Here is a 26,154-nt window from a genome sequence, read left to right on the forward strand (position 1 = left end):
CAAGCCCCGCCCCGGCCCTGCCAGTCGCATGACGTCATACAGACCACGCCCATCGGGCCGGAGGGGAAGGAGGGGCAGCGGGGAGACCCCGAGTGTGGGGGAATGCGGGGGACCCTCGTGGTGTGGGAATCACCCCCAGCTGGGGTATGGGGCGTGCCTGAGGCATGGGAGAGGGGTCCGCAAAAGTGTCCCGCCCGCTTGTGGGATGCTGCTCGTGTATGGAGGTCCCCGAAAGTGTGGGGCGCCCCTGGGGTTATAGGGACACTCCAGGGAGCAGTGGGTGTGCCCCAGAGTAGGGGGGGTTCTGCAATACAGTACACCAGGGTTATGAGGGTGCTCACGGGGGAAAGGGGTGTCTTTGTGAAATGGATGATTTTGGGTCTGTGTGGCCCCAGAAATGTGTGAGGTGACCCCAGAGAGCGGTGACACCCCAGGGGGCTGTGAGGGGGCTCTGGAGCTGGGGGTTGTCCAAAATAGGGTGGGTGTCCCGAGGGAATAGGAGTGTTGGGTGTGTAGTGACACCCAAGGGATATGATGGAGCTTTACAACTCTACCGGTGTCTCTAGGGAAGAAAGGTCACCCAAAAGTGGGGAGTACCCCTACAGCTGACAAGCATGCAAAGCTGTGAGGGGGTGCTCCGAGGGTTTGTTCCCAGAGGAATGGGGTTGCCTGGGGGGTGCTCTTGGATGCAGATTTCCCCTAAAGGCAATAGGGGTACTCAGAGGAGTGAGCCAGGGGGTTCCCTAAGTCTGTGGGGCTGGCACAGGGGCACAGCTCTGTCTGATGGCATGGTTCAACTGGACTCAGCTTGGCATGGCACAGCTAGGGTGGGACGGAAACGGGACTCTACTCTGGGGTGGTCCCCCACAGCAATCCCCAACAGGGGGCAAGTCAGCCCTGCAGTTTACCTGTGCACCCCCTAAATGCCACCCTTGCTCTATCCATGGGGAAACTGACTCATAGAACTCGGCGCTGCCATCACCCACTGGCCACGGCCTTGGAGAGCTTCCAATCTCCTGGGGGGACTGCAGCACCCAGGGATGTCTTGGAGGGGAGCCCTGCACCCACCGAGGGCCTGGGGACAAGGTGGAAACCCCCAGGAGGCACCACTGCTGGGGTGACAATGCACCCCCGGGTGCACTGCCGGTATGGGCTGGCCTGGGACACCCTGGGACAGGAGGGTGATGGGTCTGTTGGCTCCCCTTAGCCTGGGAAAGGCATCCTGGAGGGACTGGGGAAGGGTCCCTTGGGCTGCCACTTCCCCTTCATGCTGGGAGAAGGTTTTGCAATCTCGCTTCCTCCCCAGGCAGCATAAAGAGGGCAGCGGAAGGAAGGGGCACTGGCTGGTGGCACTGCACGGGAGCAGGTGAGGGACCCTCCAGCTGGCGGGACCCCCGGGCCGGGTGCTGTGCTGCATCCCACCACACTTTTTTCTGGAGCCCTTTGGGGATCACATCTGGATTTGAACCAGTACCCGTGTGCTTCCCTGTGAGAAAAAGCTTGGGATCAGGAGAAGAGCCCAGATTTGAGGGGACAGCGACAGCAGCGAGTAGTGAGTCCCTGGGGTTCTCCACTGGAGATCGGGGCTTTCCTTGGGCTTTGACAGCCCCCCAGCATCTGTCTGAGCCCCTTCACGTGTGGAGCAGGCTGGGGGCCGGGGTGGGCTGCTCCAGCTGCCCAAGGAGCTGCCTGGTGCGAGGGGAGAGGGAGGTGGGAGGTAGGGGCACCCAGGGCTGTGCTGAGGGCTCGTCTGGGGTGCAAACCCTCCATAGGTCCCAGGGACATCAGCCTTGGGTGCTGTGGGGGGGAAAGTGCCTGCTCCCATTTCCTTGCATAGCGATGGGTCAGGAGGGTGCATCCTCATGGTGTGTCCCTCCTTCCTCCCTGCTGAGACCCCCAGGGCCAGCCCAGTGTCCCCCAGCCCTTCTAGGGTCAGGAGGGGAAATTGTGTGCTGCTTGCTCCCCCAGTTGGGCCAGCTGTGGGATAGCCATGAGTGGGGGAATACCCGGTTCCGGAGGAACCACCAGGATTTTGGAGTGCGGAGGAAGAAAGAAGCATCCAGAAACAGACAGAGGGGAAGCACTGGTGTCTGGCTCTGCCGCATGCCTGTGGAAGCCTCACGCAGGAGGACCTTCCATTGACAATGGCATCATTCCTGGCTGTGGTCCTCTGGCATGCTGGGAGATCAGCATCCCAGCATCACCATCCTGGGATCACTAGCTCAGGACTACCATCCTGGGAAAACTGCAAGAGAGGGGACAGCAGAGCCAAGGAGGAATTTTTCTGGGCAGTAGGCACCAGCCCAGCTGCAGCAGGGAGTTCCTGTCAGGCAGAGGGGGAAAGTTGGTCCCAGGGAGGGTTTGGGTTCAAACAGACCCAGTCTGGGGCCAGAAACCTCCCAGCACTGCAGAAAGCCAGCACCTCCAGACAGTCCTGGCCTCTCCAAGCCCTGGTGGGGCTTGAGGGCTTAGAGGTGGGCCAGAGGGGTGAAAATGAAGTGAAACCAGAGTTCATATCCATATTGGGAGAAGGCTGAAAGCCAGTGGTCTCTGGGGAGGTAGTAACAGAGCAAGGTTGTTGTCTCCTATACGTGAGGGAACAGGAAGAGTGACTGTCACCTGTCATTTCCCCATTGAGGCCAAGCATGGGGGACATGGGGATGCCTGGCAGAGCCCAGCTGAGCAACAGGAAGACGAGAAATGTGAAATATTTCCAAAGCCTCCTGCAAAGTGTGTCACGTCTTTCCGTCCTGGGCTTGAAACCACTCACAGAGGAACAGGACTGGGAGGGGGAAGAAGCTCACAAAACCACCTTCAGATGTTCTTCAGTGCTGCCTGCCCTGGGCACCACGACCACAACCTGGCTGAGAGGGCATGAGAGGCAGCTGCAGCAGTGATGCTCGAGGGGGTGGAGAGGCTGGTAGGATCCAGGGGTACTTGAAGAACTTCAGAGGTTCACACTGGGCTCTGAGATGCCCAGAGAGCTCAGAAGGATTTTGAAGGACCCACACAAACCAGGGGACTCCACAGTTGCTGGAGGACCCAGGTATCTCCTGGAGGGATGTGATGCTACATTGATGGGGAAGGCCCCCAACCTGAGAAGAGCTGGTCAGTCTATGGGGGAACCCATTCTTCCACAGGAGTCAGGGAAGGGACAGGATTGGGGTGAAGTGGAAGAAACCAAGGGGTGCAGGGGGCGTTTTACAAGGGGACATATGAGAGACAGTGTCCACCTGCAGCACTGCCCACTACTTAGCACAGTGTGAATACAGTGGAGTGATGCAGGATTGCAGCCCACTGCTTGGGAGGGGACCTGGGCAGCAATGGAGATGCCAGGGGACCCGGAAATGCTGTCACATATGGCCCACACCACTCTGCTACCCCACAGTCATGCCATTTTGTGCTCCACAGGAAAAATGGAGTCCTTGTCCTTCAATGGGGATCTCTCCAGCTTATTCTCCTCGTACAACTACACCTATGACTACAGCACGGCCCTGCCCGACCCCGCTATCTCCTCCGCCCCATGCCGGCCTGATGGCTCCGTCCTCAACAAGTACCTGGTGGTGGTGATCTACTGCCTTGTCTTCATCCTCAGTGTAGTGGGGAATGGGCTGGTGGTGCTGGTGGTGACCTCCAGCCACACCAGCCGCTCTGTCACCGACATCTACCTGCTCAACCTGGCCGTGGCAGACTTGCTCTTTGCTTTCACCCTGCCCCTCTGGGCCACCTACCGAGCCCACGAGTGGGTCTTTGGCACTGTGATGTGCAAAGCCATCTCCGTGCTGCAGGAAGCCAACTTCTACAGTGGCATCCTGCTGCTGGCATGCATCAGCGTGGACCGCTACCTGGCCATTGTCTACGCCACCCGGGCTGCCACTGAGAAGAGGCACTGGGTGAAGTTTGTCTGCTTGGGCATCTGGGTCTTCTCTGTGCTGCTCTCCTTGCCTGTGCTGCTCTTCCGTGAGGCTTTCACCTCACCCAACAATGGCACCGTGTGCTACGAGCGCATTGGTGACGAGGACACGGCCAAGTGGCGGGTGGTGCTGCGGGTGCTGCCGCAGACCTTCGGCTTTGCCTTGCCCCTCCTGGTGATGCTCTTCTGCTATGGCGTCACCATCCATACCCTCCTGCAGACCAAGAATGCTCAGAAGCAGCGGGCCATGAAGGTCATCTTTGCCGTGGTGCTTGTCTTCCTCGTCTGCTGGCTGCCCTACAATATCACACTGGTGAGTGACACCCTCATGAGGACACGGGCCATCGCCGAGACCTGCGAGAGGAGGAACCGCATCGACACAGCCCTCTCTGTCACACAGGTCCTGGGCTTTGCCCACAGCTGCATCAACCCCATCATCTACGCCTTCATTGGTCAGAAGTTTCGCAACAGCTTCCTTAAGATCCTGGCACAGCGTGGGCTGATCAGCAAGGATGCTGTTGCCCGTTACGGCCGTGCCTCCTATGCCTCCACCTCTGGCAACACATCCACCACCCTCTGAGCCTTTCTGGTACCCAGTCCTTGTGGCTCCCCGCAGGTCCCAGCACCCCACACTCCTCAGCATCCTCATCCAGCCCCCTGGAATGTGGGTAGTGATGCTATGGGGATGGGCAGGGCCACCACTGGATGCTGGACCCCAGCTGCAAGGGGACTTGGGTGGCAAGGTGGTAGGATCCCATTGCCAGAGAAGTGATGCCAAGTGCTGCCCACCCTTCTCTCTCTTTGGGACGAAGCCTGTGACTCTAGGGATTTTGAGAGCCTGCTGTGGTGTTTGTGGCCATCAACCATCCAGCAATAAAGGAGTTAGTGGGTTGATCACCCATGTCTGGCTCCTCTTTGCCACAGGAAAGGAGACAGCAGGACAGGGCCAGGGCACATCTCCAGGGACAGTGCCAAAATGGTGGTGCCAGCTGAGCCTTTCGGAGTGTGGGTAACTTTGTTTTCAGGACAGGGAAGGGCTGTTGCCCTAGAGGCTATTGCAGAGGATTTGGCATCCTGTACATCTGCAGAAGGGACCCAGGTTTCTCTCCCTACCGCCACCCAGCCAGGTCCTAACACTTCCCTTGCACAGAGGTCTCCATGTGGAGTCTGTCCCACCTGGGGACAAAGGCATTCCTTTCCCAACCCCAGTCCAAGCTCCAGTGGAACAAGTCGCTGAAAGATCCCTAAGCAGCCCCTCACTGACACCAAGCCAGCACTGTGAAGGGTGCCTGAAGGGTGCCAGCACCCCAGGCACCCCCTTCTCCCCCCGACACCACGGTGTCAGGATATTATTGTGCAAAGGGCTGGGAACCTGTCCCTTACACAAACGGGATGTTTCCGCCCTGGCTTGGGCAACTGTGGCTGATACTTGACTGGGGTAGAGGAACTGAACAGGGGGCTGTGACCCTGCTGGGGACTCTCCTGCCACCCTGTGTGCCAGGCATTGGGATGCCTGCCCCAGCACTCTTAAGCACCTCTTCAGAGGGGTCCCACACTGCTCCTCCATTACCCTCAATACAGGTTCTAGGGGTACTTAACCATGGGGGCACCAAGGGCTATCACCCTTTTGCTGGCTCATAAGTGAGTACAGGGGTCCCCTAGCACCCAAGAGGGAGCCCTAGGGACTTGAGGCTGAGCAGGGTCAGTGGTATTGCTGAGCCCATCACCTTTGTGTCTGAGAAAACTCTTGCCCAAGTGGTTCCTTGCAGTGTGGTAGGAAGCCAGAGCTGTTGGCCAAGAGCTGTCTTCCCTCCCTGCTGTGGGACAGAGTATGCAGTGGCTCAGCCTGGCTGCAGCCGGGACACCCCTTTTGGGGACAGTTTCCCCCAGGAGGACTTGAACACCCCCATGCCAGCATTCCTCCACCCCACACCCAGCCTGGGTGTCAATCTGGCAACGATTGACAGATGACATGAGAGCTGCAGGGATAGTAGAAATGGGTTGTTTTCCTTTTTGTGGACCAGCCACAAGAAAGACAGATCTCAAACCTGAAACCTGTTGGGCAGCAGGACCTGCACGAAGGCCCTGGACACCTGGGTCCCCAGTAAGTCTGAGAGGAGACAGCCAGGGCAGGAGGTGTCCCAGGAACGGCGCCAGGGCTACAGTCCCTGCTCATGAAGCCTGTGGGTGCCTTTGCTGGTAACAAATCAGGCAGCAGCGGCCCTGCTTGCCAAAGTCCATGGAGCATGCGTGGCACACCTTGCCCTGGCACAGCCTGCTGAGAGAGCAGGTGGTGAGAGCTGTGCCATCCCAGTGCTGTGTCAGTGCCACCCCCCATTACCCCCATAGCCCACCTGCAGCTGTACCGCCGGGAGAGGAGGCGGAAATCCTTGTGGCAGCGGGAGCACAGCCCTGTGTCACGGGGTGCCGGGCCGGGCATGGGGGTGTCGATGCCCTCTGTCTTCTGCCACAGGGCATCCTTCTCCCTGCAGGAGGGGACAGATCAGCCCTGTATTTGTCTGGGCTCTGGTGCCCTCCTCTGGGCAAAGGGGTTTGGGCCCCCTTGCCCTTGCGTGGAGTTTCCGGGGCTCTCACCGCAGCAGCTCCAGCAGCCGCTCCTTCATGTCCCGGATGAGCTCCTGCTGCCGCGCCTGCTCAGCGCCACGCATGGCCTCCCGCTCCAGGGCCTCCCGCTGTGCCCGCTGCAGTGCTGATGCCCAGCGCTCACCGTCCTGCCGGGCCCTGGAGCGTGGCAGTGGGGAGATGGTCCCCCTGTCTCTCAACTGGTCATCTCTCCCTCCATCCATGCATGCATGCATCCACCCCTCCCTCCTTTTCTCTGATGCCCATCCATCCCCAAGCTGTGTCACCATCCCCACAGACACCTTGCTATCTGCTGAGTCAGCCACCCATCCGTTTCCCCGCTGTTCATCCATCCTTTCCCACACCCATCCCCCTAGCCTTCTGCCCACCCACCCATTTACTTCCCGAAAATTCATCCCTCTGTCTTTCCACCCACCATCCCATCTCCATCCATCCATCCCAAATTCATGCCTCCTGCCCTGTCTCCATCTACTCACCCCAAATCACTCCACTGCTCTGCCCACCCACCCCTCCACCTACCTATCAATTCCAAATTGACCCCTCCCTGCAGCTATCCTTCCCCAAATCCTTCCCCCCCCGCCTGCCCATCCCCAGCTGCTGTTCCCCTTTGTCCAAGTGGGATGTCACTGGGGGTCCCAAGGGACAGGCAGGTGGAGATGGGGGATCCCATTGTGAGGTGGTGGGTGGTAGAAGTGGGGGCTCCTGCCCAACCTGCTGAGCTCCTCCTGCAGCCGTGCCACCTCCTGTCGCTGGGCCTGGAGCTGCTGCCGGCTCTGCCAGGTCTCCTCCCGCGCTGCAGCGGCCAGGCTGGCCAAGTGCTGTGAGAGAGTGACGTGTCAACCTTGGACCCCAAAACCCTGCCCTACCATGAGATTCCCTCAGGCTTCCTCATACCATGGCCATGCTGGCAGCTGTGCTGTGCTTTCCCTCTGCCTGGGGGTCCAGTGGGGGCTCCTGGGGACCACAGGCGAGCTCCAGTGCCTGCCGCAGCACCTCCTCCACAGTGGCCTCCTCATTCAGGGCACCAGCATGCCCGAGGATGTCTGTCTGTCCTGCTGCCACTACCGCTTCCTGGCACTCCCGCAGGCGTGAGGTCAGTGCTGCCACCTCTGCCATCACCTTGGTCAGCTGGGTGCCCCTCTCCTCTGCTACCTCCTGCCAGCCCCGTGCCTCCTCCTGTGCCTGTGCCAGAGCCCCTTGGCACCCTGCTGCCACCACCATCTCCAGCGCCCGCTCCAGGAAAGTGTTGGTCTCCCGCAGCGCCTCAGCCTCCTGTGCCCACAGCCGGGCCCGCTGGGCACTGCCCTCCTCCTGTTGCTGGTGCCGCAGTTCTGTCTGTGCCAGCTGTGCTGCCAGTGTCTGCACTGCCACCTCCTTCTGACCCAGCTGGGCCCTCAGCTGGGACACCAGTGCCTGCAGGGATGCCTCCATCCCACCTGGCTGCTTGGGCACCAGGGATGGAGAACTCAGCATGCATCTCATGCCAGTGAGTGGGGTAGTGCCAGGTTCCCTGGCACCATCAGGCTGAGGTGATTTGCCAGAGCCATATGCATCCTTCAGTTCCTCTACATCCACATCCTCCATCTTCTTCTCATCTTCCTCCAGCTTCTCTTCAACCTTTTCTTCCAAATCCTCCTCCATGTCCTCCTCCACATCCACATTCACATCCTCCACCTCCTCCGGATCCTTGTCCTTATCCTTTTCCACCTCCTCTTCATCCTCCCCTTTCATGTCCTTCTTCACCTCTGTGTTTTCCACACCCCCCTCCATGTTCTCCACCTTTACATTCCCTGCTCGCAGGGCAGACGAGGTGCGTGGAAATGGGTGAGCTGGTGTCCCACAGGGTGCCGCGATGGGATAGGCAATGCCATCAGGCCATTCGTGTGTCCCAGTGCTGGTGCTGTCTGTCTGCAGGGCTGTCTTTCCTGGGCTGCTCCTGGTCATCGAGCTGGGTCGTACCAGCGACCTAGGGGGGACACAGGGCTCAGGGTCACCAGGTCACCCCCAAGGTAAGCAGGGCACTGCCACCCTGCCTCCGAGCTCCCTGTGCACAGCCAACCTTCAGGGATGTAAAGGGCAGCGGGGCTGGTGACACCAAGTGGCACCTGGTGGCAGGGTACAAGAGATGCTGGTGCCACCAGCCTGAGAACCCACAGAATGGGTGGCACCCAGAGACCCCTGTGGTGGTTGTAGGGGGGCATTGGAGGCTGCATGTATGCTTGTGGCAGTGTGTGCACACAAGTGTGCGAGCAGCAGAACAGGTGTGAGTGTGCTGGAACATTTGCATTCATGAGCATCCCCCTACAAGCGTGCCTGGAGGCCAAGGCTGTGGCAAGCACACACATGTGCCCCTGTGTGCCAGATGTCACAGTGTCACAGTGTTGCAGCAGACCTGTGCCTGGGGGTGTACTTGGCAGAGGATGGCTCTCTGTGTGTGTTTGCAGGCATAGGCATGGGAGATGTGTGCTGGTGCTGGTATTTGTGCCCTCCTGGAGCCACATATGGAGGGCTGGCACCTCTGGGGTGCCACGTGGGGTCCACGGAAGTGGGACAATGTCCATATGCTTCTCTGCAATGCTGAGCCCCAGGTACCTCTGATGCCTCTGACATTGCTGGTACCACCTATGCCCCAGTGCCCCGGTGTCCCCAGGCTCACTCAGAGAACATGGGCCAGGAGGTGTCCAGGTCGTCCCTGTGCAGGGCCAGGTGGAAGGTGACACAGTCCAGCTCATAGAGGCTGCCCAGGATCTCCGCCCGGTGTTGGGGGCTCAGGAAAGGGCTGCGGGCGTAGTACCACTCGCTGCAACCACAAAACAGGATCATGCACCCCTCTATGCCCTGAGTGGGCACATATGCCTGCAGCACCCTTACTGATCAGGTGCTGCAGGGCACTGCCCATCTTGGCTGGGTCCCCCACCACTGCGAGCATCCCCTCACTGTGCCCCTGCTCTCACCGGAGGCTCTCGGGGTCGAGGAGGCAGAGCTGCAGGGACTCTGCCAGCTGCCGGTGCACCAGGCAGTACCGCAGGAAGGCTCGGCCCCTGCCCACAGGGGTCTTCAGCTGGGAGGGAGAAGGGGTTATCAAGCCCTGTCACACCAGTCTGCCCCCTACACACCTTTCCCCCAACACATGCAGGGGGAAAGGAGGTCCCCAGGTCCAGAGCTGAGGGGCAGTGGGGGCCCCAGAGGGGAGAAAACCCTTGATAGCACCAGTGCATGAATCCTCAGTGCCCAGGTGAGTGTGTACCTGTGCACAAGTGCACATGCACCCATAAGCAAGCAGAAGCACGGTGTGTGCGCACAAGTCCCCAGGCATCCCACCAGCCCATGCCCACCTTGTCCAAGGAGGTGACGAAGTGAATGCCCTCATGCTCCTGCCGGCACCGTGCCAGGCCTTGGCACAAGAAGTCCCAATAGTCCCTGCGCTGCCCAAAGAAGCTCCTCTTCTCCTTGAGGTCGAACTGGCAGACGTACAAGTTTGGAGTTTTTTGTTTGGGGATGTCCCCTGTCTCCCAGACTGTCATCCCCTGTGGGGCTGGGATCCAGCCAGCTGATCCAGCAGGGTTGGTCCAGGTGTCCCCTGGATGTCCTCTCTTCACTGGCTCCATGCCTCAATTTCCCTTTTGCATCACGTGCAATTACATACGTGGATAAGGGAGAGTCTGGTCCAGGTGCTCATGTGGCTGGGGCTGCCCAGGGCCAGACCAAGCTGCCTGGGGTCATACCACCCCCCAGAATGGTTAACACAGGGTCCCCTCTGCTCTCAGCTGTGCCTAAGGGGAAACTAAGGTGGGGAGCAGCAGGGACAGAGGAGCAGTCATACCTGCAGGAGGAACTCCAGCTGGGCACAGAGGCTGTGCAGTTCCCGGCTCCCGTCCGTCACTGGCAGGTTCTGCTCCCGGTAGCTGCAGTTCAGCTCAGCCACGGTCTCTGCAGGATGGCAGGGCTGAACTGGCATGGCCCTGCCCAGGCAGCAGGCACTCTCTGCCACCCCATTGCCCTCTCCCCTGCCTCACAGTTCCTGGCCCCAGAGATTTCTGATGGGAGGTGAAATCTCAGAATTGTGGAATCTAAGCTGGAAAAGACCTCTAAGATCAAGTCTGGTTGAGAACCAGCTCTGCTAAGTCCACCACTGAGCCATGTCCACAAGTGACACATCTGCATGTCTTTTAAATACCTCCATGGATGGTGACTCCACCACTTTCCTGGGTAGCCTGTTCCAATGCTTGATAACCATTTCCATGAAGAAATTTTTCCTAATATTTAACCTAAACCTCTGCTGGCACAACTTAAGGCCAGTTCCTCTTGTCGTAACCCTTGTAACTGAGGAGAAGAGGCTCATTTCAGGCAGTTGTAGAGAGACATAAGGTCCCCCTGAGTCTCCTTTTCACCAAAGAGAAAGAGGAACCTGCCCTAGGATGAAACAGAGGAGCAGGGGGAGCAAGGAGCACAGCTACCCGCTGGGCATTGCCAGTCCCCAGGGACTGGCAGCGAGGACTGGAGCAGGCAGCAGTGGTAGGGTTGGCACTGGTATGCTCTGGAGCCCCCCTGACAGGGACACCCCTGCTGCCCACGAGCTGGGTGCAAGGAAGGACCCAGCACAGCCAGGGTGAGATGTGCCATACAGTGAACAGGCTGGCAGAGGACTGTCTGGCACACTTACTCTGCAGGTCCTTGATGACACGGTTGAGCTCCCCTTCCCCTGCCATGGCTCTGCACAGGGATCTGCAAAGGCAGGGGCAGCGATGAGAGGTGCTAGGCTGGCAGTCCTCTGGCATGCACAAACTCTCTGTCCCAGGGAGAGGGTTTGCCCCCACCCAGCTCTACCCCAGACCTGCCTGCTGTTAAGGGGCGAGACGGTGGGTGTAAGCACCCCTTTTCTTTGCCCATGTCCCCTCACTGCATGGGGTAGAAGGGAAGGGGTGGACAAAAGGTGTATCCTGTACCCCCTTAGTTGTCCATGTGCCCTGCCCCAAAATGTCCTCAGCCTCTGCTCCCATTCCCTGAGGAGTTCCTGAGTCTGAGCATGTCCCGTCCCTAGTGTGTCCCTGTCCTAGTCCCTGTTCCCCAGGACTCAGGATGTGGGTTTAGCGCAGGGGAAGCTCTGCTTTTTCTTCTGCTCTCGTTTCCCTCACATCCCAAGCAGTCTGGAGGCTTCTGAGTGGCTGGGAAAGGGGGGCACACAGCCCCTGACATGCACCCCCCCCCCAAACTAAGCCCCCCCCCGGGCAGAACCTTCTGACACAGCATGCTGCCTGCGGGGCTGGCACAGGGTTTGGGGGTGTTGTGGGCATGGGGTGGGGAGCTTGGGGGGCACAGTACAGTGAAGTAATTTTGGGGAGTGGTGGGTGGCAGCCTGGTGACAAGATGAGGGAAAGAGCCCATGGAGGTGGCAGGTCTGTGGCCTGTTCCTGTGGGTGGTGTCTGGGTGGTGTGGGGGAACATGCATGTGTGCATGGGGGTGTGCATGGCAGGGTGTGTGCACGCTCGCAGGAGGGGTGTGCATGAGCATGTCCAAGCATGCCCAAGAGTGACTGAGTGCCCTGTGCCCTTCCCTGTGCCCTCTGTCACGGCAGAGTGACAGAGCAGGACATGGGACTCAGGATGTCTGGGTTCCCATTCCAGTGCCCTTGAGAGACCTTGGATGAACTATCTTCCCATCTGTCCACCCTGCCCTTGCCTCAGTCTCCCCAGGGAAAAGAAGCCCCTTACCTGTGGCCAGGAGCTGTGGGTTGCCCCAAGGCGCTCGCTGAGTGCTGGGGGCACGCTGGTGTGTCCTGCGCCCACGCTGTGCCTGTCTGCTTCTCCTTTTGTACCTTGGCCAGGAGGAAGTGTGAGAGGTTGGTGAGGCCGCAGGAGCCACCACCCACCCGGCCTACATCACATCAGGCACTCCAGCTTAGCTCCCAGCACCCAGCTCCCTGTTTTAGGGGGTGCCAGTTCTAGGGAAAGGGTCAGCAAGGCTGGTCCCCCTGTGCAGCCCCTGTGGAGGACAGAGGAAGGACAGTGTCATGTTTGGGGGGACCCTTGTGTCTTCCCATGAGAGTGGGAATTGGGAATGCTTTGAAGGACCATCCTGCAATTTTTGTGGAGGGGGACCAGGACCCATTCCCAGCTCAAAGCAGCCCGCAGCAGCCTCTGGCACAAAGCCCACCCCCCAGTGCACAACAGCCCCTGGGTACAGAGACCCCCACAGGATCTGCAACCCACCCTCCCCAGCAAGGACCACCACCTCTCCCAGCAAGGACCACAGCCCTCCATTGGCATCTGCCCCAAACATGGGGGCTATGCCCAGAGCCGGGGTGCAAACTCTTCCCCAAGCATTTTGGCCAAGGCTCCCCCTTGTTAGGGAGCCCCCAGCTCTCAAGTTGCCCCTCAGCCATGGTGCCTGCCCCCTGTGCTAGGTCATCCCTGTCCTGTGGGTTTCTTCTGGACTGAGGACTAAAATCCCTGGAGGGGGGGAAGCCAGGGATGATTCTAATCCATCTTGCCTGTCCAGGGGGACCCACTGCCATCCCATTCCCCACCACCATTTGGCTAGGTGGATGCCCACAGTGATGCCCACATCCTGCCCTTTGCTGCACCCCTCCTTGTAGCACATGCTGCCCCTACCTGTTTCACCTGGGTGTCTTGGGGGGCTACTGTTTCTCCCCAGCTGGGCTCTGCTCGGCACCAAAGTGAAAGTAGGAAGTGATGCCGAGTGGGAGCCTGGGCCTCCCAGCACCCTCCTGGTTCCTGATGGGCTTTGAGATGCCCTCAGCAGCTGGGGGGCATAGGGGAAGCAGTGGCAGTGCTCGGGGTGACCCCAGCCTCCTCAGCAACCCCTTGCACTGTGGGCATGGGACGCAGCATCCCACATAGGATGGGGGTCTGGGTAGGGGGTTGGGGGGAAGTAGAGTGTCAACCCACTGTGCCTGGGGGATGCATGTGCATTTGCATGTGTGTGCAGGCGCAGGAGTGCAGGGCAATGGCACATGAGTGCTGGCTGTGCATGCATGGCTATGGGGATGCATGTGTGGGTACAAGCCCTACACATGTGGCGGGTATGGGCACGAGTTTGAGAGGGCACCGCGTGTGCCTGCAGACACGTGCCCATCATTGCACCCACCCATGTGCCCCAGGCACTGCATGGGCAGCACCCCAACACCCGTGGGGGGGGATGTGCCCCTGCCCGCTGTGCCAAAGCAGCGCCCTGGCAGCAGGGTTCCCCACCCCTGCCCCAGCCAAGGGCTAGGGTGGGGATGCCAGGGGCTAGGGGGGCACAGAAGGCACTTTCCTGTCCTTGGCGTGGGTGCAATTCAATTAACGAGGCCTGGCCCTGGTTCAGCACAGCCAATAAAGCTAATGGCCCTGCACAGGCCTGGTGCTGCCCACCGGGGGGGGGGGCCGGGGGCCATCTGCTAATTAAATGGGGGTGGGGGACCATGGAGCCAGCGGTGATGTCACCTCCCTGGGGCTCAGTGTGGGGGGGCTGTACCCTGGCCCCTCTGCTTGCCAGCCCTCTGCCCCTCCTAGGTGCCAGACAGAGCTGTGGGGGACAGCTGTGAAGTGTGGGGAACCACCCAAACTCCCTGCGCCCCTCTTTGGTGCAGCTGCTTGTCAGGAGCCTTCCCAAAGCAAATGCAATTAGTGCCCAGGCCTGGCATTGCCACTGCCCACGCTTGGCACCAGCAGCTGCCCTGTGGGGACAGTCCTTGCCCCGTACCAGCACAGCATCATGGCAGCCTCTGGGGGTGCTGTCGCCAGCTCCTCTTGGCACCACCCCCTATGGGTATGTGGGGGATGTATGGTCCCCAGTAGGGTGCACCCTGTCCCCGTGCTCTGTGCAAGCCCCATGGTGAGGTGGGAGTGCCTGGGGCCATTTTGAGCTGTTCTGCAGGGAGAGGTTCCCCTGGGTAATTCGGTGCCCACAGCGTGGTGCATCAGCCAGGCAGGCATGGCGAAGGAGACCCCACTGGAAGAGGGCTGGTTGAGGTGTCCCTGAATGTGTCCTCAGGCTCCTGGGAAGAGGAGAAGCTTGGTGGGATGCCAGAAGGACTGGCAGTGGGGCAGAGAAGCCCCCATTGTGTGTACACATTGCCATTTAGGGCTAGGGGTGAGTAGGGGGTGCTACAAGGAAACTGAGGCAGGGTCAGAGCGGGGATCGTGGATTGTGCTGTGATCGAACCCAGCGTGTCCGACCTCCTCCATCCCCAAACCTGAGGGCTCTGGAGCGGGGGACACTGTTAGGGTCTGGCATTCACCCCAGGGGACGCCATGCCTGGAGGACAGGCGGATGAGTCCCGGGAGTGCCAAGCCCCGAACCCCGTGTGCGGGAGGAGGAGAGGGAAGAGGAGGAGGAGGAGAAGGAGGAGTGGGAGGAGGGGAGGAGGGGGAGCGTGTCGGAGCTGGCTCCCACCCAAGCACTGCAGGACAGGGGCGGGCACGGTGCTCCCTGCCTGGCTGCCAACGCGCAGGCGACGCTGGGGGACCGGCGGGGGGGACTGGGCCCGGTGGGACCGCAGCCCCCCAGCACATCATCGTCGCACAGTCCAGTGCCCGCGCCCGGGCACCTCCGGGGCACTGCCCGGCCGCCGGAGCTTGTTGCGGCTGGCGAGAGAGGGGGGCACACGGCTGGGTTCGACCGCCCCCCCCCGAGAGTGCCCTGGGCAGGGGTCGGCCCCTGCCCCCTCCCCCCGCCAGGTGAGCCCCGTGCAGGGGCACCATGACCCGGCTGGGCTGGTGCTTTGCCACCTTGGTTGGCTGGGGGAAGTCCTTGGTGTCCTGCCTCCTGCCCCTCCGCGCCCGCCGCCGCCGGGAGGTAAGCGGGCACCGCCGGTCACGGAGTTAGGGTTAGGGGCTGCGGGGGACACGGGGCTTGTGGGGGTCCTGGGACTGCGGGGGGTGGGCGTACGGGCTGTCGCTGGCCCTGCCTGCTGCGGGCAGTGGAGGGTTAAGCCCTGCATATGCATGCCAGGTGCAGGGCATGTCCTTTGTCCCTCTTGTACCCCCCCACGGAGTGGCACTGTGACCCTCGCTTCCCATAACCCACACCCGCGGGCCCCTGCAGTGCCTGACTGGAGGGGAGCTACCGTACAGCCTTTCATGCAAAGGGATATGCTGGGATCCCTGTGTCCTTACAGAGAGAACATGTAGGCAGGGGGTGTCCCTGTGTCCCTACTGAACCCTGAACATGGGGCACTGTGCCCCATGTGAGGGTACCCCAAAGCCTATAAAACACCCAGCACGAGAGATCCCTGTGCCCATAAAGTACCCAGTGTGGGGGATCCCTGTACTTGTAGGCATTTGGTACTGGGGAACGCCATACCCATAAAGTACTCAATGAGTGTGGGCTCCCCGTGCCCAAAAAAGTGCCCAACATGAGGGGCCCCTGTGGGGTCACCCTGCTGTAGCTGTGCCCATCAGTACCCGGTGTGAGTGGGATCCATGTGCCAAAGGACTGCCCTGCATAGGGGATTCCCGTGCCCATGCCGCACATGGTGTGGGGACACATCCTGTTCTGCCACCCATGCTGTGGAAACTGAGGCAGGGAGGGGAGAAGCTGTTGGAGGGTGAGGACTCCCAATGCGCCACCCTCACTTGGTTTCTCAACCTTTGGGAAGCTGCCCTGTGCATAGCGGAATGGCATGGGACACTCCAGCTGCACTGTGCCAGAAAAGCAGGTGCCAAAGCCACTGCCAGGGCAGTGTCTGGGGCTGTCACTGCAGGCTGGTGACAATCCAGTATGTGCCAGGGCAGGGACCCAGCCTGAAGGAGAAAGAGGCCTCTGGCTGCTTGGGGACACCAACGTGTGTCGGGAACGCAGGATCGTGAGCTGATGGGAATACAGGGAGATGCTCAGCGCTATGGGTGGGAGGGAGGCACTGGGGAGGTGTGGGTTGGTGGTTGTGCAGTTCCATGCCCATCTCTGTGTCCATGTGTCCCTGATGTGGGTGTGAGAACAGGGACTCATGGGGGGCTGTAACACACATGTATGCTTGTGCATGTGTGTTCACGAGCATGCAGGTGGGGCTAAGGTGAGAGTGAACTGCAGCTCACGTAGGTGTGGGTGCACAGCAGGTCTCTGGGGAGTTGTCGGGGGGTGTGTGTCCTCTAGCACGTGTGTGTGTTCTGGGGGCAGTAGCAGTGAGGCTTTACGGTCGTGTGAGCTGTTAGAGGGGTGTCCCCCAGTCCTTCCTGTGCCAGCAGGCACCCACACGCATGGGGACCAACCCACTACACATGCTATGGGGGGTGTGTATGGTGTACATGAATGTGCCCTGGCATGTGCATAGGGGTGTGTGTGTGTAATGTGTGATTATGCCCTGTGCACCCAAGGGCAGCGTGGGGACAGCTCTGCTGGAAGTGGGTGTGGGGGCCTTGGGGACATCATGACCCCAGGAGGGGGGACACAGAGGACTCCTGCCAAGGCTGGACCTGCACTGGGAGTACATGCCTGCACCAGTAGTATCTATGAGGGGTTCCTGTGCTAAGTGACCCTGTCTGCATCCCCCTGCTGAGAAAATGATCCTTAAATGATGCTCATGGGCAGTGTCCCTGCCGCCACCTCTCCCTGTCCCATGACCCTTGTCCCTGCCCTTCTGAGGAGCCTGGGATTGTCCCGGCAGTGAATGGGAGAAGGTGATTTATGGGAGGGTGGGGACATCTTCCTCCACTGGGGTTTTTATTTGTGGGCAGTAACAAGGCTGATTAATGAGGGCTGTAATGATGGGGTGGGGTGTGCACAGATGGCGCTCCCTGCTTGTTTGGTTCTGTGAGCAGGATCAGCCCTCATAGCCTCCCTCTGCCCCTGGCCCTGGCTGTTAGGGAGGGGTAGGAGGTGCTATCCCCTACCTCTCCACTGTCCCAGCTATGACATCTCCACAGGGATTCCACGACTACGGACTGGGGAGGCACAGCAAAGTGGGGTGGAGGAGGAGGGAGGTGGGATAGGGGAGGGGATGCTGCAATTTGGGGGGGGTCAGATGCAATCCCAGTGTCTGGGGAGAGCAGCCCCTCCGTCTCACTCTGCCCTTTCTCTCTGAGCTGGTGGCTGTATGCAGCATACAGATGGGAAACTGAGGCACGGGGAGGGGGGGCATTATAGTGCCCACGTCCCCTACATGCCCAGATCTCCGTGCCAGCGGTGGCTTGTCCTGCCCGGCGTGTCCTTCCCCCTGGCACGTCCTGCACCCTGACTCACACCCTCATGGTCACGGCTGGCTGAGCACAAGTTTCCAGGCTGGAGCCGGAGTCTGCGCTGGTGGAGAGAGAGGGGGGACCGTGTACCGCCCAGCTAAGCCCCCCAGGAAGGGTTGAAGCATCCCCATGCCAAATCCATCCCTGTCAGGGCCGCGGACTGCCAAGCCGTTCTCCGTCCCGCCTAGAGGTTGTCCCCCCTCTCTGAGGCCCCCCAGCTCCGCGCATGGATGTCCGCCGATCCCTCCCCGTCTCCCATCCCGGGACCACCCAGGGGACGCAGCTGGGGATGAGGATGGGGGGCGTACATCCCGCTGCAGGACCCGCTGGAGGCCGGAGAAGGGAGGGGGGTGACGTGGGTGGCGGGTGTCCCTCGATCAGCAGAGGAAATGGATCCCAAATCCGTGTGAGTGGGGGAGAGGGGGCCTGGGACACGCACAGCCCCATTCCGGGCCCCCCTAGTCCCGCAACCCCTCTGCTGGCGTTGGTGAGGGGGTTCTGATCGCCCCCGGGCCAACTCGATTGGGGCGCTGCGGGGGTCGGGGGGGGTGGTTTGCCGCCCCCATTCTCCCCCCGGCCGGAGGGGCGGTGTGGGGTCGGGGCGGGGCGGGCGGGCGGAGCGAGGGGCCGGGGGGCTCGGCCGGCCGGGACCGCGCCGCGAGCAGCATGACCGGACTGTGCCTCTCCTGTCTGCTCTGGGTACGGCCCGCACCGGGGGGCACCGAGGGGCGCCGGGGGGAGCAGGACAGCAGCGCGGCAGGGTCTCGGCGCTGGGGTCCCGGAGCGGGGCTGGTCCCGGGAGCGGGCAGTGGACCGGACTGCATGCGAGGGGAGCGGCACGGAGCGGGGGCGTTTGCACCGGGACGGGTGGACTGGGAGCAGGGGGAACGGGCAGGGCTGGACCGGGACCGGGACCAGGACCGAGCGAAGACTGGCAAAGACGGCCGGACGTCAGGGTGGAGCTGGGGGGACCTGACCGGGAGAGGGGCCGAGAGGAGCCCCGGGGACTGTGGGGAGCGGGGCGAGACCCAGCCCAGGATAGCGCCGGCAGTGGGCAGCGGGCTGGGGGGTGCATGAAGGGGGGACCGAGGTGGGATGTGGGACAGGGAGACTGGGCTGTGAGAGGGTCTGTGGGGTTGGAGAGGGTGGGGGGCTGATCCTCCACGACGCCCAGCCTGAGTCACTGGCCGGGGGCCCTGTCGCTACCCCACTAAAGTGGAGGGAAAATGGGGAAACCGGGGGAATCCAGTTAGTTCTGGGGTTTTGAGACTCAGCATCCTCTCCAATCACTGAGGCAAGCTGGGCCCCAGGACCCAGCGGGGTGCAAAACACTGAGTGGACCTGAGCCTACATGACTAGACCCAGGTGTCCTAGTGTCCCCCACCCACCCTGGGTTTGCAGCCTCAGGGGAACTGGGTGTCCCAGGTCCCCCCCAGCCACTGCACCTCTCTGCAGTGTTGGGCAATGAATCCAGGCCTTCCACTCCTGATTAATTTGGCATCTCTAACTGGTGCCTCTTCCAGCCCAGGACATCTGGCTCCCCTTCCAGCCTCCTTGGGTCTGTGTGTTGGGGGACCCATGGCCAGGGATGCCTTTGCATCCCCACCCCTGCACAGTGTAGGTGCTGGCCCCTGCAGGTGGGTACCCATTGGTGGGTACCCAGGTGACATCCCCGAGAAGTCCTGCAGCCCCATCCCCTTCATCCCCCCAACAGTTCCTAGCCTAAGGGCCAGGGAAGCTAACAGGGATCCTTCCAGTGTGGAGCTGGGGCAGGGTTGTTTTACGGGATGGGCTGTTCCCTGGCTGGCACTGGGTGGGCAGGGTGCCCCTCCAGAAGCAGGGGGGTGGGGAGTGCAAAGCTGGGTGCTGCGTTGACATCCCCTCTGGCATGGTGATAGTGTTGGCAACAAGACAAGCAGAAGGGGCTCTGGAGGGGTGGGAATCGAAGGGTCAGCTCTTTCCCTGGTGAGGATAATTGCTGTTAATGAAGCAGGCCCATGGGGGCCAGAACAGAGTGGGGGCTATGTGCATAGGAGACGCATTGGCATCCTTGGGCATCCCATCCGGACCCTGGGAGGGGGGGGCAAGGCCTCTTCCCGGGGCACCCCGCAGCAATGATGCTGCTTTGCATATGCAAACAAGCTCATGGCATCATTAGGCCTCGCTGTCACCCAGCAACTGTGGCGTGGGAGCCCCTGGCCCAGGGGAGCTTTTCCCACGGCTGCCGGGTGGGTGACAACACGCCTGTGCACGCGCACATGTGTGTGTGTGTGTGCACACCCGGCTTTCTGTGTCCCTTAGGGTGGCACCAGCTCTGGGGGCTGCTGAGGGACCACCAGCGAGTGGCCCTGTCGGAGTAGGTGCCCAGGGAAGAGGGGCTTTCACAGATGTGAACAAACCTGTGTGAGTGTGCACATGATGGCACATGGATCAGCATATGGAAATAGGGAAATCTGCCTCTGCAGCTGCTGCTGCTGTGGCTAGTGGGGATGTGCACTCTTGCACACTTTTGCACATCTCTTGCACACTCTTGCATGCTCGCAGGTGTGTGTATGCATGCAGTGCCATGACACATGCACCGTGTGTCACACACACAGCACCTTCACAGTCCCTGGAATATCTGCACACATGTGGGCATAACACATACATGGCCCATCTGCCTGTCCATATGTGCACTGGGGAAACTGAGGCACAGAGGTTTGTGAGGAGGTATCTGGCACCCCAACGCTTCGGCACTGCCCCTCTTGGCTCTGGTGCAGTGGGCTGGAGGAGAGCGGGGCGCCCAGGCAAGGGGGGGCTGCCGGGCCTCTGCTTAATCTCATTAGTCTTGGCATGAAAAGGCGGATTTACAGGGGCTCACGTCTTCATCTGGCAGTGGGTGGGTGGGCAGGGTTGGCGTGCTGCCAGGGGGTGCTCCCCCTGAAAACAGTCAAGTGGGAGGCCGGGAGGGGCACTGGCTGCCTGCAGCTGTGCCAGGCCCCCCTCCCCTCCTGCCCTCAGCCCTTGTGTGAACACACACACATGCCTGCATACTCACACTCTGGCACCTGCACATAGCTGGATCCATCCTGGACTCAGTCACACTCATGGCATTGGCTTCCCCTTGCTGTGGGCTCTGCCAGGCAGGGTGGGCACAGCTGCTCACACTCAGGGGGCTCTGCACCCCCTTTACACCTTGACATGACACACCCCAGCACATGCTGCCTGGCGTGTACTCCAAAACACAGCACGACAATGAGACACCCCCTGCATGGGCCCCCTTCTGGCAGAACCCACACGTACCTGCCTGGGTGTGCACACGTATGTTTATGCACATATATGCATACTCAAACACATCCATGGAAATATATCTGTGCACGGATATGTTTATATATGTGCATTCTCATGTGCTCACGTGCACACGAGTTTGCAGATGGATACATGCATACAAGCATCTTCACCACCTATGTGTGCAGACATACACGCTTGTGCTCACAGAAATGCTTGTGCACAGCATGTATTCACAGGGGCACATGGAGATGTACCGACATGCAGGGAGACATGTGTGCACACGTGCCTGTGCGCGCACACACACGCACACACTTGTGTATATGCACACCTACACACATGTATGTGCATGCACACCCACACGCATGTGCACACATGCACACACATATGTGCACATGCACACATGTGCACATCCCCTTTGCACACACATGTGCGTGCACATGTATGTGCACACACAACGTAGGTATGTACAAACACAGATGTGTATGTACACATGTGCACACACATAGCCATCTGAATGTGCAAAGTGCACAACTGTGCATGCAGTCTGTGCACACACATCTGCACACGCCTGTGCACACATATCTGTGCACACACGCATCTGTGTACACACACACACACACACACACACACACACACACACACACACACACACGGGCACGCACCGCCAGGGGGCGACAGAGACTATTTAAAGGGGCCGCGGCAGTGTGCCCCCCGCCCCACGCACCCTGGTCGGGGGAAGGATGGACCTCTGCCCAGGGGAAACAGGCAGGGCAGAGCTGAGTGCCTGGGTCTTGGTGTCACTTTGTTTCCACTGACAAAGCCCCATGTCCCCCCAGCCCGAGGACCTGGAAGCCCCTCCGGCACACACCTTCAAGATGACGAGCTTCAAAAAGGTGAAGGCATGTGGGATCTGCCGGCAGGCCATCACGCGCCAGGGCAGCACCTGCCGAGGTGAGCCGGGGGTGTGGGCATGTTCGTGTGCAAGGTGACATGCCAGGGGGTCAGGACATTAGGGGTGCGTGTGTGCTGCCTGTATGCACAGCTACGTGCACGAGGACGTGAAGGTGGAACACGTGCATGTGCCAACCTGTGTGCACATGTGTGCATGCATGTGCAAGAGTGCGTGTGGTGCCTTTGCAGGCGAGACGGAGGCTAGGAGGCAAGGGTGGTCCATGGAGCCACTTAGATGTCACTCATGTATATGGCCATATGTCAGCTGCGTGCATGTGCCACCAGATGCAGGTCTGTGTGCATGTGTGGGTATTTACCCCCTCAACTGTGCTGGCAGCCCATGGCACCCAGTGGCTTACAGGCGGGGCTGCGGGCCCTCGCACGTGTGTGGTGTTGTTGAGCCCCGTGCGAGGGGCGGACGGAGGAAATGGGAACAATGTGGCTTCCTGCGCTGCAGGAAACAGCCCCAAGAGGGAACAGGACCTGGGGTGCGGCCGTGGCCTGGGTCATGTTGCATGGGGACCTTCATGTCTCCAGGGGATGGGAAGTGTGGCTTTTCAGGGCTGCCCAGGCAGCGCAGTGGTACCCTGTATGTGTCCCCATCAGCAGCAAACACACACCTGCACCGCCCGTGTGCATGTGTTCTCTCCGTGGGGTGTGGGTGTGAGTGTGCAACAGCAGTGCACAGGAAGCAGGGAGGTGGCACAGGCACTGGCAGCACCCCTGTGGTGCTCTCATACGTGCTGGTGTACATGTGAGTCCTCGTGAGACGCGTCTGTGCACGGCCTCCCTCTGCGCCATGAACCTCTGGGCTCTGGGGCTTGCACACATGCATGCTCACTGGCACGTTGGCACGGGGGAGATGGCTTGTGTGCCCATGGGTGTGTGCCTGAGTGCTGCATCCTGTGTGCACGTGGTGCTGCGCCGTGCTGGTGCCATCCAGAACGTGTGGACATGTGTGCAAGGTGTGAGTGTCCCTATGCACGTGTTCATGTTCCAGCAGCCTGTGCCCAATGCCGAGGTGCGCTATGTCCTGCAGCATGGAGTGCCACCTTGTTCCTGCCCACCCCTGTGGGGTGCCCAATGGGCTGACCTGTGGCAGTGCTTCCTCTCCTGTTCCCACTAACCTCCCCCCTCTCCCTTCCACAGGCTGCAAGCTCTCCTGCCACACCAAGTGCCAAGCTAAGGTAAGCCTGGTGCCCCGAGGTGTGCCTCTCCCCTGCTGGAGGAATGCGGGGGACTCGGAGAGGGATTGCCATGGTCTGTGCCAGCTGACCTCATCGGATGGGCACCCAGATGAGCTGGTGACTGGGGGATGGTCACGGTGGCACTGGTGTCACTGGTGGGTGAGGCTGGCAGTGCAACCCTGCTGCCTAGCCCCTGATGGCACCTGTGTGTCTGTGTATGAGGCTGGGTTTTAGGGTGCAGCCCTTCTCAGAAGGGGCCAGTAGGGATCTCTGCCCCAGCACCTGGAGTGGGGTGCCCTTTGCCAGGGTGAGTGCTGCTGCACGTGGGTGCCATGCGCCACAGCCGAGTGCTGCCAGCAGCACACACACAGGCTGAGAACCTCTCCCGATACCCAGCCGGAGGCGGATCTTGCTGGCAGGAGGCAGTGGAGCCAAGGATGCCCGGTAGTGTCTGTTGGTACAGCTGCTGCGCCGGTGGTGAAGGGGGACCCTACAGCAACCCAGGTTCTCCAGGGAGCTGGAGGTGGGCACAGTGCCCACCATGGTGCTGCCGGGGCAGGGGAGGCTGCGTGTTCCTGAATCCCTGGGGAGGCATGTGTGCCAGCTGTCTCTGGGGCTGGCATCTTGGGCGGGAAGAGGCTGGCATGCCCCGGGCAGACAGCGTAGGCTAGGACATGCCTCTGCCCGTGCCTGTGCCCGTGCCCGGCTGGGCAGGGAGGGTGAGGAAAAGGGGGAACTGTGCCAGGGGCCAGGCACACATTGGGCTTTGCAGGGTGGCACAGTATGGGTGGTGGTGCAGGGCAGGCGCTGGGAGCAGCCCTGGCACTGAGCCCTGGCTGGGGTGTTGGGGGAGGTGGGGGCTGTGGGGTATCCTGGGGTCAACCTGGCATCCTGGGCTCAGAGTAGGCAGAGCAAAGGTGGGTCGGTCTGTGCCAGCCCGGCAGGTCTGTGCCAGCCCCAGGACCCTGTGTCAGCTCTGGGCCATCTCACAACCCCGTGTCACCTTGGGAACTATGTGCCAAAGATGCCAGGGGCTGACACCAGAGGAGGTGGCTTTGCTGGTGTGCTGTGGGGAGAGGTGAGAGGGGCGTGTGGTTGAGGGCATGCCCGCAATATAGCAGGCAGTGGCAGGGAGCATCTGCCAGTGGTTTCCAGGCAGGAGGGAGTGTCGGGAAGTGTGTGTATCTGAGTGTGCACCCGGTGGGGATTCTCTGATGTCTGAGAGGGGGTTGTGCACCAATGAGAGGGTTTATGCCAGGGTCCCAGCATCTGGACAGCCTGTGCGCAGGAGCAGCCCGTGGCTCGCTTCCGCGGCCGGCTGTGTTTCATTAGCCTCCATCACCCTTCCCACGCTCGCTGGAAGCTGGAGCCCCCTCGGTGAGGCCAGCTAGCTGAGGGGTGTGCTGCTGGGGGGGAGCGTGCATGGGGCCAGGGCCAGGGGCCTTCTGCAGAGCTCCTTTGGGCCAGCGCCCAGGGAGGGGCTCCTCCGGCTGGGCAAGTGGCCAGCTGACTCACAGGCCGGCTTGTTATTGTAGGGTCTCCGGGGAGGGTGCGTGTGGGGAGGGGGCTTGGCATGGAGCAAAAATGGCCTCTTGTATACCTGAAGTCCCTCATGTTTAACCCCTGCACCTCCAGGATACTTTGGAAAGGAAGATGGATTCACCCCCAAAGTGCTGGCAGCTGCACCCCACAATGCTTTCTTCTCCTGACCTGGATATGCTGCCAAGGTCCCCGGTTCTGGTGTCTCCTGGCCCTGGAGTCTGCCCCACCATGCTATTGGCAGTGTCTTTTCCTTGATCCCTATATGTACCCCTTGGGATCTGCTCCAGCTCCTTGTTCTGCCCCCCAGCATGCGCCTGGCTCCTGTTTAGCTGCCTCCTGGCCCAGCTCGGGGGAAAGCCCCTGCTTACAAACCTCAAATGGACTGGATATGGGGGAGATGGGGAGAGGGGAGAGATGGGAGTGTGGATGAGGTGTGAAGGGTGTACTGGAGGTGACCAGTCTGGGGTGCCAGGGGTACCTTAAGTGTGATGGGGATATGGGGAGGGGGGCACTGGGGTTTATATGGGGACACAAGGGAGGTTTTCAGGTACTTGTGAGTGCCGTATTCCTGGGAAGGCAGCGAGCAGGCAGAACTGTCCCAGGGTGGGCCCTTGCAGTGACCTGTACCCCTGGGGTTTCCACCCTGCCCGAAGGACAGTGGGAGGACAGTGCTGGGACCCACTGCCCTGTGGTGGCAGTGATGCTGGCGGGATGCCCAGTTGTGGGGGGGCTGGGACAACCACACACACATCAGCTGGGGAGGCATGATGCTGTTCCCATGACCATGTAAGGCCCTTCTAGCGCCCGGCGCCTCCACTCAGGGATTTTTCCTCGCTTAGCAAACCTCCCTCCCTCTCTCTGAGAAGGGCAGTCAAATGGATGGACAATGTGACCCCACACAGCCTGCCCCCCTTCCCTCCCTCCCTGCATCGAAACTGCCTGCTCAAAGCAGGGGGGTGTAACTTCCTTTGAAAAGTGGGGAAACTGAGTCACACAGCCCTGCCAGGGGGTGGCTGGAGGCAGGGAACATGGTGTGGGGTGCAGTGCTTTCCGTGGCTGTGGTCAGGCGTGGGTGAGCCTATGTGTTGGCATGTGCCCGTGGTGGCACAGCCATGATCTGTTGGTGGCACTGCTCTCCTGGCCGGGATGGAGGGATGAACCCAAGGATGCTCTGGGAAGTGGGGCCGTGCAGGCGTGTCCCATATCAAGGGGTGTCCTGTGAGTGTCCCTGTCCCCTGGGATGCCCTCACTCTGATTGCAGCTGGATTTTGCCAGGATGCTGCTGCTTGGAGAGTCTGAGGAAAGAGGGGGGATGATCCTACTCCCTGTAGCGGGAGCTGGCCCCATGACGGATGGTTTGGCTGGGGAACAGGGAGTGCTGTGGTGTTTGGCTGCCGAATCGGCTGGCGATTGCTGGTGGTTGATTCTGGGAAATGGCGCCTGTGCCAGCCCCAGAGCCTGGCGAGGCTCCAGCCTGCCCTGCTTGCCACACCAGGGACCACTGGTCCT

At 60.8% G+C, this 26,154-nt stretch overlaps 2 protein-coding genes across 4 annotated transcripts; one reads left to right on the forward strand and one right to left on the reverse strand.

Annotated features, from left to right (window-relative positions):
* The first annotated feature begins 44 nt into the window (after positions 1-44).
* CXCR2 (C-X-C motif chemokine receptor 2) lies at positions 45-4,810 on the forward strand. 3 transcript variants are annotated; one of them, XM_027879555.1, is made up of 4 exons: positions 45-352; positions 1,307-1,366; positions 1,490-1,552; positions 3,412-4,810. In XM_027879555.1, exons 1-4 carry the CDS (start codon positions 103-105, stop codon positions 4,491-4,493), a joined length of 1,455 nt encoding a protein of 484 aa, XP_027735356.1. In that variant the 5' UTR covers positions 45-102; the 3' UTR covers positions 4,494-4,810. The 3 variants fall into 3 exon arrangements, with proteins under 3 accessions (XP_027735356.1, XP_027735364.1, XP_027735371.1); XM_027879563.1 differs by lacking the exon at positions 45-352 and adding an exon at positions 625-1,086 and having other exon boundaries at positions 1,307-1,552; XM_027879570.1 differs by lacking the exon at positions 45-352 and having other exon boundaries at positions 1,193-1,552.
* Positions 4,811-6,085: 1,275 nt separating this feature from the next.
* On the reverse strand, positions 6,086-12,289 carry RUFY4 (RUN and FYVE domain containing 4). The gene is made up of 13 exons (XM_027880060.1): positions 12,230-12,289; positions 11,181-11,242; positions 10,341-10,447; positions 9,853-9,978; positions 9,472-9,578; positions 9,174-9,317; positions 8,577-8,622; positions 8,477-8,483; positions 7,412-8,307; positions 7,229-7,335; positions 6,509-6,655; positions 6,268-6,399; positions 6,086-6,188 (listed from the first exon to the last, which is right to left on the reverse strand). The coding sequence occupies exons 2-13, from the start codon at positions 11,224-11,226 to the stop codon at positions 6,086-6,088; spliced, it is 1,968 nt and encodes a 655-aa protein (XP_027735861.1). The 5' UTR covers positions 11,227-11,242; positions 12,230-12,289.
* Positions 12,290-26,154: the final 13,865 nt, after the last annotated feature.

The sequence above is a fragment of the Empidonax traillii genome, unplaced genomic scaffold (assembly GCF_003031625.1).
Source record: "Empidonax traillii isolate 1590-97213 ecotype Southwest subspecies unplaced genomic scaffold, ASM303162v1 scaffold5:size3517227, whole genome shotgun sequence".
Classification (NCBI taxonomy): Eukaryota; Metazoa; Chordata; class Aves; order Passeriformes; family Tyrannidae; genus Empidonax; species Empidonax traillii.